General features: G+C 41.0%; 1 protein-coding gene across 2 annotated transcripts in view; it reads right to left on the reverse strand.

Moving 5' to 3' along the window:
• Nucleotides 1-6,181: 6,181 nt before the first annotated feature.
• The window catches only part of ptpn4a (protein tyrosine phosphatase non-receptor type 4a), a 95,002-nt gene continuing 87,025 nt past the window's right edge, over nucleotides 6,182-14,158 (reverse strand). For both annotated transcript variants that reach the window (XM_047370454.1, XM_047370453.1), the window contains exons 20-27: nucleotides 13,264-13,430; nucleotides 13,082-13,172; nucleotides 12,883-12,944; nucleotides 12,617-12,763; nucleotides 11,865-11,993; nucleotides 11,236-11,384; nucleotides 7,874-8,009; nucleotides 6,182-7,154 (exon numbers count right to left, since the gene is read on the reverse strand). In XM_047370454.1, the coding sequence (XP_047226410.1) occupies nucleotides 6,783-7,154; nucleotides 7,874-8,009; nucleotides 11,236-11,384; nucleotides 11,865-11,993; nucleotides 12,617-12,763; nucleotides 12,883-12,944; nucleotides 13,082-13,172; nucleotides 13,264-13,430 (1,253 nt within the window). In that variant the 3' untranslated portion in view covers nucleotides 6,182-6,782. The remainder of the gene's footprint in view (nucleotides 7,155-7,873; nucleotides 8,010-11,235; nucleotides 11,385-11,864; nucleotides 11,994-12,616; nucleotides 12,764-12,882; nucleotides 12,945-13,081; nucleotides 13,173-13,263; nucleotides 13,431-14,158) is intronic.

The following is a 14,158-nucleotide window of genomic DNA, read 5'->3' on the forward strand; positions in this document are numbered from 1 at the left end:
GTTGTTAATTAGGCCATTTAGATTAACCCAACAGCCAGAACATTATGACTCCAAACAGATAAAGTTTGGAGTCATAATGCAGTATCCCGACACTTCCCTGACTGCTTGTTAACAGCTTCCAAACTAATTTCTGAACACGCCAATCGTAACTGGCAGGCATTGTTAGAGTGGGGTTTGAATTAGTAAAAAAAAACACAATTAATATAGCATAGTTGGGACCCATGTCTACTCAGCACTAATGGTGTAAATCCCACATTGATCCCCTTTTCTGGCAACTTGAATTCATGGAATGTGACAACAAAGAAATGCCCTCCTTAAGAAATGTCATATTTATGTCACTAAAGCATTGTTATATACAGTTTTATGTAGATCATTGTGGAGGAACACAGGGAACCCTTCCTTATACTCGTACTCGCTGTCTACCGCTTCATCCGGGACCGGGTCGTGGGGGCAACCGACTCAGAAGAGACACCCAGACGTCCCTCTCCCCAGACACCTCCTACAGCTCTCCTGGGAGGAGCCCAAGGCGTTCCCAGGCCAGCCGAGAGACATAGTGCACCCAGCGTGTACTGGGCCGTCCCCTGGACCTCCTCCCGGTGGGACGTCCCTGGAACACCTCCCGAGGAAGGCGTCCAGGACGCATCCGGTATAGATGCCCGAGCCACCTCAACGGACTCCTCTCGATGTGGAGGAGCAGCGGTTCTACTCCGAGCCTCGCCCAGATTATCGAGCTCCTCACCCTATCTCTAAGGGAGCGCCCAGCCACCCTGCCCCTTCCTTATACTCTCTCATAAAAATAGGAAAGATAGGAGAACAAGTCATTTAAGTAAGGCAGACATGTTGGCCGTCCTAAGTCAGCTACATAAATACTTTCCTGAACTTGCCCACGCTCAGACCAATTATAACTTTAAGGCTTTAACAACTGGAGCTGTGACAAGCAAGGCAAGTTTATAAAAAAAAGTTCATGGTGAGGATGTATGGAAGGCTTAAAAAATTCCCTGGTGCTTTCTCATAGGAGGCGGAGGGCACTGCCTTCACTGTGGGGATGGAGACAGAAACAGGTTAGAGAATAAGGCCTCAAATGTGTTAATTGGGACAACACAGTTAAAAACTGTTAGACATGTTCCTTCAAATCAGTCTTTTGGTTTAAATCACAATATGCCTTTAATCTTCTGCCAAAAGCTCCAGGTTCTGAGATACTCCATCATGGTCTTTGTGAATATGTAGACTACCATGTTGTTTCTGATTCAAGACACGATGATGTCATCACAGAGTGCTCACCCAGGTTAAATGTCTTTTCAACATTGGCACAAAGCGTTGATTGGCTTGCTCTGCGGTGCACAGCGTCCACTGCCTGAAGCAGCCTTTGAGGTCTCAAAGTTCGTTTTGCTCTATCGGCTAATCAGTTATTTTCTGTTATTGCGTCACAAAACATATGGGGTTAACTAGAAGCTACTGGAACTGTGTGCCTCTGTTAGATCAAATTAAGATTAAGGTTTTAGCAACAAACCCTCCCGTTGGGATCTTATGGGAAACAAAGAATGAATATGGTGGGAAAGCTACTCATGTCCACTGTAAAGCATAGTGGAGGGTCTTTGATGATGGTGGTCTCTTTCTCCTTTTTAAACCCTGAAAACCTAGTATCATAAACTCTTCGGAAAATCTTAAAATGGTTCATCATTGGGTCTTTTAGGGTCTGAGAGGAGTAGATAGAAGTTCTTTAATTGTACTGTATCTACTGAATGTGGTCAATAAAAGCTGGTACAGTATGTGATTTATCCTGCTATTTTGCCGTAAAACCACAGCAATTCGCCTCATTTAATCAAAGCCGCCATTTCCCTGTAAGGTTCACTTTAGTTGAAGTCTTCATTAGTGATCCGATCTGTCTGATGAGATATATGATGTTGCCTAACCTCACTTTTACAGTGTGGAAAAGCAATGTGATCTGAAACCACATCTCCATGCGTTGACAGACAAGCTTTAATTGTTCAGAATCAAGCTTATAGACATGTCCAAAGCGCTGTAAAACCATGATACCAGAAAGAAACGAGCAACTGAGGACAAAGGCTTGTTTTTTTATGACACAGGTAGGAAATAAACCAAGGGTAGAATACGGTAAAACATCTTGCGGTTCATTAAATATACACATTTGCTGTAATAGATTCAAATAAAACAAACAAATCAAACTTTTGAATTACACAGCATTTGTGTCACATTTGGAAACATCCAAATAAAAATAAAACAATTTTTCTGCTCACAAATGATTTTCCCTTTTATTTTAAAGTTTTTTTTTCATATACAACATTGTATTTACAAGGTCTAGTAGTATTTACACAAAATGAACAAGTGGCACTGTGTCATTAAGAGTTCTCTTCTTTGTTCTTTACAGGTGTCTCATTTTCAAAGAAAAAAAAAGATAAATTAAGAATAAAAGTACTTATTTAAACAATGCTTTACTTAGATCTGCTTTTTATTTTCAGTAGCACTACCTGCCCGCCCAGCCTCTCTACAAAGTGCTGTCCCCTTTCCCTAACCAATTAAAACTGATATTAGTTTTTTACAAAAATACAACGAACTAAAACCATCCCCACATCTCATCTCCAGACTTCGATCAATCAGCACCTTTAACCCACATCTTAAATTATAAACTCGCAATTTCCTACAAATTCCAGAGATTTTCCGCTTTTACTCTTTCTTTCTTTTTGAGCTAATTTGGAGCTTTAAGTTCTCTCTCTCTCACACACACACACACACACACACACACCTCAACAACAAAAACAGTTAAAAACCAGTTATTCAGCAAGTCATTGCTTAGCTGGTTTAAAACTGAGCTGTGCTTCTGGACCCACCATATTCTGCTCAGATGTGTCATTTGCCTCGAGGCCATGCAGAGAGAGTGGGATCTGTGTACAATGAGCCGAATAGAGAGGCATCTGGGTGGAAGAAATGAGGAGAATGGATGCTGTGTAGGCAATGCAGAGATGACTGAAGGATGCTGGGCTGAATTTGGGAGAGTGACACACTAGAAGAAAGCTTAAGCAATAAATAAAAGCGGAAGAGGATGGCGGCTCTTCGCTCATACCCAAAATTATGATCCAGCTCTGGGAAAAAGAAGATTTAAACACAGTGTAAATATTTTCTCAAGCAGGACTCTGAGATGGATTTGGATGCATTTTTTCAATGTTGTGCAATAGCATGTCTGCAAAAACAGAGGAGGAGGAGGAGGAAAGGGCAAGAAAGAGGTATAGTACCTTGCAAAAATATTTATACTCCCTAAACTTGTTTCTTTTTCGTCAATTTCCAACCACAAAACCTTAATTTAGTTGTTATTTTATACGATAGGCCAGTACAAAGTTGTGCATAACTGTGAAGTCGATGGAAAATTATGCATATTATTTAAAGTGTTACCTTGATTTGTATTCAGCCCTTTTTACTCAGAACTATTTTAAAATCTACCGAAATTACCTAAATGGTAAACAATTCACCTGTGTGTGAACATGCTGGAGGCAGTATTATGCTGCCTTTCTTCGGGAGATTCAGGTAAACTCGTCACAGTTCATAAAGAAATGGATGGAAGTTATTTCAGGGTGACTCCAGAGAAAGATACTGATCTGATTATAAATACAGCCCATTCTGTACTTATTCAGACCTCTAAGGTTTGTTAAATAACATTAATGAACAAACTGCAGGCAAGAAGAAAGTCTCCATTAAAAGAAGGCCATAGAAGACCAGTCTGCAGTTTGCAAACATCTGGAAGAGGGTGCTCTGATCTGATTAAACCAAATCTGAACATTCAGCCTGCATGTGGAGAAAAACTAATTCCCTTAACACAACATCCTCATAGTAAAACATGGTGGTAGCAGCATAATGCTGTGGGCACACCTTTCTTTAATAGGAACAAGAAAGCTGGTCGCAGCTGATGGAGCTAAATACCAGGCAATGTAGGTTCCAGTAAAACGACCCTGAAAACATATAGTCAGCGCTCCAATGGAACGGTCTGGATCAAAGCATATTCATGTGCTAGGATGGCCCAGTCAAAGTCCAGACCTAAATCCAATGGAGAATCTGTGGCAAGGCTTGATTATTCATCCTCACAGGCGCTCCCTATCCCCTCTGACTGAGCTTCAGCTTATTTGAAAGAAGAATGGGCAAAAAATTTAGTTTCTCGACTTAAACAACTGGCAGAGAAATACCCCAAAAGATTCGCGTAACTGCAAGAAAAGTAAGTTGTAGTATTTACTCAGATAAGCGCCACATTTACCAAGTTTTATCATTGTCAAATAAAAAGAATGAAGACCATGCATCCCTTTTCTTCAACATTACAACTACTCATTGCTTTGTGTTGGTCTAATCACATAAAATCCCAACTAAACACACCGACGTTTGTGGTTGTAAGGGGACCAAAAATGTCCCATTTTCCAAATCCTTGTAAGGACACAGATCAACACAAATCAGAGACTTCACACTCTCTCTCTCACACACACACACACACACACTCACACACACACACACACACACACACACACACACACACCAACGCCCAGAGCTGTAGAGTTTTCTAGAAGAATTTGTGAGTTCAATGGGAGAAGCCATTTACAGCAGTTCATTATAACAATGAATAAAAAAAATAAAGTTTAATTAACTGTACCAAACTCACAAAAAAATCTAGTGAGGTAAAAACAAGTCATTCTTCTCTTTTATCACTCAAACATTGATTTATCAGTTGCTTTGAAAGGAAACAGAGATGAGATGGAAAAACTTATCGCACATATGTTATGTTTGTGCTACCTCTGTCAACCAAGCTCAGGTAGAAGCCAATAAGTCTTTACACACCCGGTGTGTGAAGACATTTTCAGATCAGCTCACTATAACTACTTCTGTTGAAGCACCAAAGAAATAAACAAATACTGATTGCATAAAACTTGTAGCAGCTCTTCAACCACCTCTAAAACAAAACAAAGCATGAAATGTCTGGAAATATCTGTGTTGCAAACTCATTCTGATCTGAACTACACAGGGCTTTAGTGTCTGGCTCAAGGACACTTCAGCAGGAACACTGAACACAATGAAAAAAGTGAAGTGATCCCAGATGTTGAGATGGAGATTCTAGCTGAGGAAACAGTTTTTCTCTGTCTATAGGCTCCCACAGAGTCGGACGTACTGTGCGTGTACCGTGAGCGGCATGGACTCCGCGTGCATTGACCGAGGACATTTGCGGTTTCATACTCGAGCGTACCAAATTCCTACATTTTTTGCCATGCCATCATCAGTCGAGGAGGAAGAGCTAATTTACCTCGTAGCTTCGGAAAAACAAAATAAAAGGTGGTACAGTGCTTTGCTAAAGTACTCAGGCCCCCTTGAACTGGTCAACATCATTTCAGGCTTCAAACATAAAGATATAAAATTCAAATTTTTTGTGAAGAATCAACAACAAGTGGGACACAATCGTGAAGTGCAATGCAATTTATTGGATGTGTCAAACTTTTTTTTAACAAATAAAACACTGAAAAGTGGGATAAGTGTTGTTGATTCTTCACAAAAAATTAGAATTTTATATCTTTACGTTTGAAGCCTGAAATGTGGCAAGAGGTTGACCGGTTCAAGGGGGCCGAGTACTTTCGCAAGGCACTGTATATAAGGCCTTTAAACCAGACTAGGTATGAAGAAGGGGAATATACCGGTCAGTGCGGCGCAGGAAGCGGCAGCGACACTGCACATCCTCACAACTAGTTGCTTGGAACAGCGCTTCACATATAAAACAGTTCAATGTGAAGACTTTTTCCCGCTTAGTAGTTTATTGTGTGACACCAAGTGCAGGTATGCAGACGTAAAAATGTAGCTTTGTCTGGCAGACTCCCGCGGAGTCAAGTCCGCCCGATTCTGCAGGAGCATTTAGCCTGTTAACTCGTTTTGGATGACTGAATACTGCTGGGAATATCTGCAAAAGTGGAATAGAGATCTCCAGTAAACAAAGGCCCTGAGGATTGCAAACTACAAAGTGTGTCCAAGCTCAGAAAACGCAGCGCAGAGTATGAGAAAGTACCCAGCTTACCGCAGCGACGAGTAAAATAAGCGAGAAAGTGCTTTCAGCTGTCCACCTGTGAGTCTATGCTGTTAAAAACGTAGACAAGAAAGCGGAGAAAGATCAAACCAAATACAATAAATTAAATCACTGCTTTTGTTTTCCTCCACAAAAAGCCAAAAAAATTAAATAAAACAAAACAGAGCAGGAGGAGCAACACTATCTCACTAGCTAAGATTTAATCAGGAAAGCATGAAGCTCTAGACTTGTACAAACAAACAGAACATAGAGCTTTTTTTTGTTCAGTGGACAGGGTTTGACACAAACTAAAACACAATAAATACTCTTTCTGAGGAACCAAAGATAAGATTTCTCTCTTTATCAGCTAACATGACTTAAAAAAGGCAGGTCTGCCTGGCAGACTTGCTCAGAAGGGGACAGGATGACCCTTTGGGTAAAACAAAAAGAATGAAGGTCGGGGGAGCTTCTCATCTATGGGGCAGCCCCTCCCCTTCGGACTCATGGCACTACCGCGATTTCCCAATCCACACATTACTTTTTCGTACTGTTTTATTCTTTTATACACTTGTTTTCTAACCCTGATCATGAAACACCCCGTCACGGTACCTATTCAACACAGCTGGATTTCTTATTTTTGTTCATAAATGTCATGTTTGTTTGTCCTTTTTTCCGTTTTCGTCAGCATAAAGTGCAACAGTGCTTCTGTTTTCTCCTCCTCCTGGTAACCTCCATGCTGAGGTCAGGCGTCAGCAGGAACAAAATCCGGATCCGGATCTGGATTCGCGCTGGTCTCGCTTGTCATGCTGGTGCAGCTTGCGACGCTTGGCTCCTCCTCCTCTTCTTCCGTTACCTCCCCCACGTCCAACACCTCCACTTCCTCATCGTCATCTTCATCCTCTTCGTCCAGGCCTCTCTCCAACAGCTCCACCACAGCCGCCTCCGCTTCATCTACCACTTTCTCAGCCTCTCCTCTGTCCTCTTTATTCTGCTCCTCTTCACCCTTTTCCTCCCTTGGCTTCTCCTTCTGCTGGTAGACGACCGGTGTTTGGGGCTTGAACAGGCCTTCCTCGTACACTTTCAAGATGGCCTCACACACAAAGCGGTACTGGCTCTGATTGAGCAAAAGAAAAACCAGAAAAGAAGATTATAAGCACTGATCTGACTCTGGTGTTCCTGCATTTTAATGTAAGAATTCCAGACTTTTCTAGACAAAATTGTGCAGAGCTCTCAGTCATCGTGGTTCATTTTCAAATACAAAATACGACATTTTATTGTGAAAGTATGGCAGACATTTGTACAGGGGACAAGATATAAATATCGAACCTGCAATTACCAGAAACTGGGATGGATGGATGAACACAAGAAAAGAAAGAAGGACAGACAGAAGGAAACAAGGTAGGACACAAAAGGAAAAAAACACAAAGAAGGAAGGAGGGAGGTTGGGTGGGTAGGTAGGTAGGACACAATGAAAAAAAAAGAAAGTAGGGCACAAAGAACACAAGGTAAGAAGAGAGGTGGGACTCAAGGGAGGGGAGAAATGACATAAAGAAGGATAGATAAGAAGGAAAGACACAAGGAAGAAAATAAGGAAGGGCATAAGGTAGGTAAAAAGGAAGGACACAATGATGAAAGGTAGGTAGGGCACAAGGGACTGAATGAAAGGAAGGAAACAAAGAAGGAAAGAAAGGAAGGACACCATGAAGGAAAGAATAAAAACTAAAAAAAGGAACAAAGAACACAAGGACGGTAAGACCGGAGGGAATAAAGGAAATAAGGAAGGATGCACTCAGATGGAAGTAGCTGCGTGGTCACATTGTCCAGTCTACTTACAGGTGTTTGTATCATCATTGCCCTCTGATCTCTCATGGTTCTGACGATATCCAGAGGATACACGGGTTGACCACACTCCATCAGACACAATGCTGTCTCCATGGTGATCAGAACCCCTGTTCGACCAATGCCGGCGCTAAAAAAAAAAAAAAAACACAAGACAGAAAAAGATTAAAATCTCTTTAAGTTCTTAGGTTGTTAAATATCAGTTCATAATTTACTTGAAATATTGTAAATGTAGCCTCAGAAATATATCTACACATCATACATGCAACCATTTCTTCATTTAAATAAAATCAACCTAAAATAAAATGGCAGTGTGTGAAAAACAAACTGCATCCTAAGATAAACTAGCATGTATGATGACAAAAACAGCAATAACCTGAAGTAATACTTTAGTATATGACCTTCTCAGTCTCTCACACTGTAGTGAATCCCGAGTCCGGCTAATTTAAATTAATTACGGACTACCATACTTAAACTGTCAGACAAACTTGATTATGGAATAAACCAATCCCAAATTATTACAACACCCCCACCGTGCTTGATAGCTGGTACGAGGTGTTTGCTAATATTCTGTTTGGTTTTCTGCAAACATGACTTATTTTGTAGCCACAACTTCTGCTAGGTATATTAGTTCATTAGGAAATGTTTTCAGAAGTCTTGTGGTTCACTCATGTTTCAATGTTGTATCTAGAGAATCCTGTTTGAATTAGCATATAACTACTAACTTAGCCCTGTAGAGGCCCAGATTGAGTTTCTTTATAACTTTTTTTTAGCACAGCATGTTTATAGAGAACATTTTTAGAGAACATTGTTCCAAGTCTTGCGGTTTATTTAAAAGCAATTTTGCAGTCCTAAACTTTTTGCCATGTGGTTCCGTGAAACAAGACAACCCTTCCAAAAAGCTAGTATTGTTAAATTTGTTTTTTCATAAGCTTTAATATTTAACCTTGTTTCAGACGTCTGATGCTTCATTCAGGTACAAATTTGCAAACCTGAGTCATGCTGCCATAATCTTTTCAGGGATGCTCTGTCCGTCAACTCTTACGAAAAAGCCACACTTCTTTACTCTTTTTTTCCTGTCTTGTCATAAACTCTAATGTTTAACATGCTTACAGAGGCCTGAACAGGGTAAAAGTTCTTGGGATTTTGCAATTTGTCTGAGCATTGCACATTCTCCCCTTGAGCTGAATTTACAGGGAGGTCCATTTCTGGGAAGTTTCCCAGCTATCCGAAATGTTTTCCACTTATTTATAATCTTTCTTTCTCCAGAGCAGTGGATTATAGGTTGTTTGCAAAAATCCTTATAACCATTCCCAGATTGATGGGCAGCAACAGTTGCTACTCTAAAGTAATTGCTGATATCTTTCCATTTTGGCATTGTGTTAACTAACACCTACAGGTCCTTCTCAAAATATTAGCATATTGTGATAAAGTTCATTATTTTCCATAATGTAATGATGAAAATTTAACATTCATATATTTTAGATTCATTGCACACTAACTGAAATATTTCAGGTCTTTTATTGTCTTAATACGGATGATTTTGGCATACAGCTCATGAAAACCCAAAATTCCTATCTCACAAAATTAGCATATTTCATCCGACCAATAAAAGAAAAGTGTTTTTAATACAAAAAACGTCAACCTTCAAATAATCATGTACAGTTATGCACTCAATACTTGGTCTGGAATCCTTTGGCAGAAATGACTGCTTCAATGCGGCGTGGCATGGAGGCAATCAGCCTGTGGCACTGGTGAGGTCTTATGGAGGCCCAGGATGCTTCGATAGCAGCCTTTACCTCATCCAGAGTGTTGGGTCTTGAGTCTCTCAACGTTCTCTTCACAATATCCCACAGATTCTCTATGGGGTTCAGGTCAGGAGAGTTGGCAGGCCAATTGAGCACAGTGATACCATGGTCAGTAAACCATTTACCAGTGGTTTTGGCACTGTGAGCAGGTGCCAGGTCGTGCTGAAAAATGAAATCTTCATCTCCATAAAGCTTTTCAGCAGATGGAAGCATGAAGTGCTCCAAAATCTCCTGATAGCTAGCTGCATTGACCCTGCCCTTGATAAAACACAGTGGACCAACACCAGCAGCTGACACGGCACCCCAGACCATCACTGACTGTGGGTACTTGACACTGGACTTCTGGCATTTTGGCATTTCCTTCTCCCCAGTCTTCCTCCAGACTCTGGCACTTTGATTTCCAAATGACATGCAGAATTTGCTTTCATCCGAAAAAAGTACTTTGGACCACTGAGCAACAGTCCAGTGCTGCTTCTCTGTAGCCCAGGTCAGGCGCTTCTGCTGCTGTTTCTGGTTCAAAAGTGGCTTGACCTGGGGAATGCGGCACCTGTAGCCCATTTCCTGCACACACCTGTGCACGGTGGCTCTGGATGTTTCTACTCCAGACTCAGTCCACTGCTTCCGCAGGTCCCCCAAGGTCTAGAATCGGCCCTTCTCCACAATCTTCCTCAGGGTCCGGTCACCTCTTCTCGTTGTGCAGCGTTTTCTGCCACACTTTTTCCTTCCCACAGACTTCCCACTGAGGTGCCTTGATACAGCACTCTGGGAACAGCCTATTCGTTCAGAAATTTCTTTCTGTGTCTTACCCTCTTGCTTGAGGGTGTCAATAGTGGCCTTCTGGACAGCAGTCAGGTCGGCAGTCTTACCCATGATTGGGGTTTTGAGTGATGAACCAGGCTGGGAGTTTTAAAGGCCTCAGGAATCTTTTGCAGGTGTTTAGAGTTAACTCATTGATTCAGATGATTAGGTTCATAGCTCGTTTAGAGACCCTTTTAATGATATGCTAATTTTGTGAGATAGGAATTTTGGGTTTTCATGAGCTGTATGCCAAAATCATCCGTATTAAGACAATAAAAGACCTGAAATATTTCAGTTAGTGTGCAATGAATCTAAAATATATGAACGTTAAATTTTCATCACAACATTATGGAAAATAATGAATTTTATCACAATATGCTAATATTTTGAGAAGGACCTGTTAACTAACACCTATATGCTCCAGGCTGTCAAACTAACAAAATGTCAGCTTTTACAGAGGTGGTTACATTTGCTGTTAATATTCCAATAAGGACATTATGTTGAGGGTTCTTTAAACAAATTTGAATATAACCAGGCGTGTTATGTGGGTGCTTTCATTTACACATCACTGAAGAAAGAAAATGACATCTGTGATTGAAGTTGAAGGATATCTAAGCATAACTCGTCAATGAAGAAACTTGTATAATATGAGCTACAACAACATTTAATTTTCCATTGGGATTAATTAAGTGTTTTTGAATTTGAATGAAATCACTGGCTTCCTACTGACATAATTCAGAGATTGTGTACCTGCAGTGCACCACCATCGGCTGGTCCTGTCCGGCCCGTTTACTTCGTACCAGAGCCACGAAGTCCAGAAAATCGGTGGAGTCATCAGGAACGCCGTGGTCCGGCCAGGCCAGGTATTGAAGCTGAGTGAGCTCTCTCTGCTGGGCACTCTGAGTAAGTATAAACACATAAAATTACAGGAGAAATTAAAAAGACTCAATATATTTTTCAGAATACGTTCTACAGAGATAATAGTAGATATGACAGATCCAGTTCGGGATCAAGCATCAAAGTATAGAACCATTAAAACGCCTAAACATGGAAATAGAGCCAACTTCTCATTTACATATTCCCTATTTTGTAAACAAAAAATCTTCATCCCACTTCTCGCTCCTCTGTTTAGTTTGATCTTTTCTCTCCCTTTCTGCATTGTGACGGACTGGGATGGTTGTGTTGTCATGGCAACCAGATCCCACAGCATGAGGCCTGCGCTCGGGCACTGGGATCCAGAAAAAGAACAGCCCACACTGGTCACTATGGCAACACACCTCTTCGGGGTCCTCGGCAGGCTGACTGTATCTGGAGCGGCGCCTTTACCTCAACTCGGTCTTTGTTGGGTTTAATAAGTGTGTGTGTGTGTGTTGGGTTACCTGTGTGTGAGTGAGTGTCATCTCCCGGACCAGGAAGGCGGAGTTGCCCTCTTCGTTGTGGCACATGACTTTGAAGTCCCCATAGGTGGCCATGCTGTCTGGGTTGGGCCAGTACTGGTGACACTTCACCTGTAAACACAGACGGAGGATTCTGTTCGTATCTGCACGTTAAACAGATCAGATCTCAGTTATTCTGCTTCTGGAGCTTTCGTTGTTGTTATGTAACGCTGGTTTCATTCTTTCACAGGTTTGTTTCTTTGAAACTGAATGAATGAAGAGTTGCAGGAAAGATAAAGCAGTTTCCTCAAACTACATAGTTTGGAAAAGGCAATAAGAAGATGGGATATAGTAGTCATACTAGTCAAGCATAACTCAATTTTAGACTTCATGAGATGGATAGTTAAATCCACTGACCACTCCCTTTCTAATGATAATTATGATCATTACAGGGTTCTTCATGGTTTCCACATTAAATTTCCAGGGATCTCAGATCTTTTCAGCCTGTTTTACAAGTCTAAACAAAAAAGTCATTCTTGCAGATATTTCTAAATGAGGCTTTAAAAACAAATAAATGGCTCTTTTATGCAATATGTTTAGACTCTAGACACAGGAAACTCTTGTTATTAATGTATTTTACACTGAAACATAGACAAGCCGGTAACATGTCTTAGCGTTTACGCTGAATGGTTGTTTGCAGCTGTCGAAAAAAGATAAACAGAGCGTTTGGGAGTATTAAGCGTGGTATTACATACCCGCCCTCTCTCCACTTGTGTAGTCAGCATGACCACCATAGACGAGCCCTGCTCCCAGGTCATTCGCCAGAAGTCAGGGCAGGTGTTGGGCAGTGGACCCTGGCATGCAATGTAGCGGTTTATCAGGCTAGATGCAGGAATCTCCATCTGCACAAAGGGAAACATCATGTAGCAGATCATGTTATTAAAAATCTTTATCAAATATCAGTCACATAAAAGCTAATAATAGGAAGGCCACACCTATGACTGAGGAGGAACAAACTTACATTGATGTAATTTGCATTGATGTAGTCGTCTGTGCTTTTCAGTACGACCCGTGTGGCATCATCTGTCAGCAGAGAGAGAGAACAGTCAGATTACACAAAGACCAACAGGGAACACAGACATTTAGAGCTCAAGATGAGAACAATCCGAAACAGGAGAAAGTGATGGGACGAAGCATAAAACACATGTGAAGTCAAGTACATGGAGAGATGTCTCTGTAGCGATTTTTGGAAACATTCTGAGGTAATTTGGCACACAGCATGGTCATCCCCGGCCTCTTCCTGTACAGTTGCTATGGGATGAAAGATGGAGATTATCAGGAGGATAAGCATTTCCTTCCAATTATTGCAGCGAGTCTGATTGTGTGAACTTGCTCTCCTCACATCAAACTGAGCCAGTATGGCTCCACTACTCAGGCCTTCCTTTAGAGCCATGATGGAGTCCCTCAGGGCGTGCTGGTCAAGCTGGGTGGGATCCTGCGGAGATTTCTCTGGGATGTACTGAAACTCCGGCTCCGAGTCTACCTTCTCTTCCACCACATCATAGATGGCTGAAAGACACATGGAAACAAATCACACCACTGTTTCCGTAGATTAAGACCAGAACTGACGCACAACAGTCAACTTCAACCGCAAAACTGAAATATTTGCACTAATAAGCCTTCAGTACATTGATCCAGTAAGATTTGGGATATATGAGAACTCCAAGCAAAAATTCAACTATGACCCCAAAAAAGACTTCAACAATGCAGATGTTTCTTTTTGATCATTTGTCTAAAATGTACAACTCTTTAGTACAAGAAACACTACAGGATGAGGCTTTAGGATTGTTTTTGTCCCCCCACCCCCCACAACATGATGCTGCCACCACCGCACTTCACAGCTGGGTTGTAATAAATGTAATAATAGTATTTATGGGTAAACCTTGCAACTTTTGCTGCTGATTCAGTCATATATTTAATTGTTAATACCTGGTTGCAGCTGTATGATTCCATAACTATAACAAAGATTATGCATTCATGACCATATGAATCCATGTCACAGTCCTTTTTGAATATTTAGCCTCGTCACAAACAGTATGGTGAAGTGTCTTTCTGATGACCTACTGCTACCATCTTTTCCTAAACCTACTTTATCAACTACTTTAAGTATATAGGAAAATAGGATTTATGTTTTTTAAAATCTGATATAAAGCAAAACAAACTTGTACTTAAACTTTACTGTATATTTTCAAGAATATGTATGAATTTAAAAGCTCTGTATTCACTGTAAAAATATA

Source organism: Girardinichthys multiradiatus, chromosome 7 (genome assembly GCF_021462225.1).
Source record: "Girardinichthys multiradiatus isolate DD_20200921_A chromosome 7, DD_fGirMul_XY1, whole genome shotgun sequence".
Lineage (NCBI taxonomy): Eukaryota > Metazoa > Chordata > Actinopteri > Cyprinodontiformes > Goodeidae > Girardinichthys > Girardinichthys multiradiatus.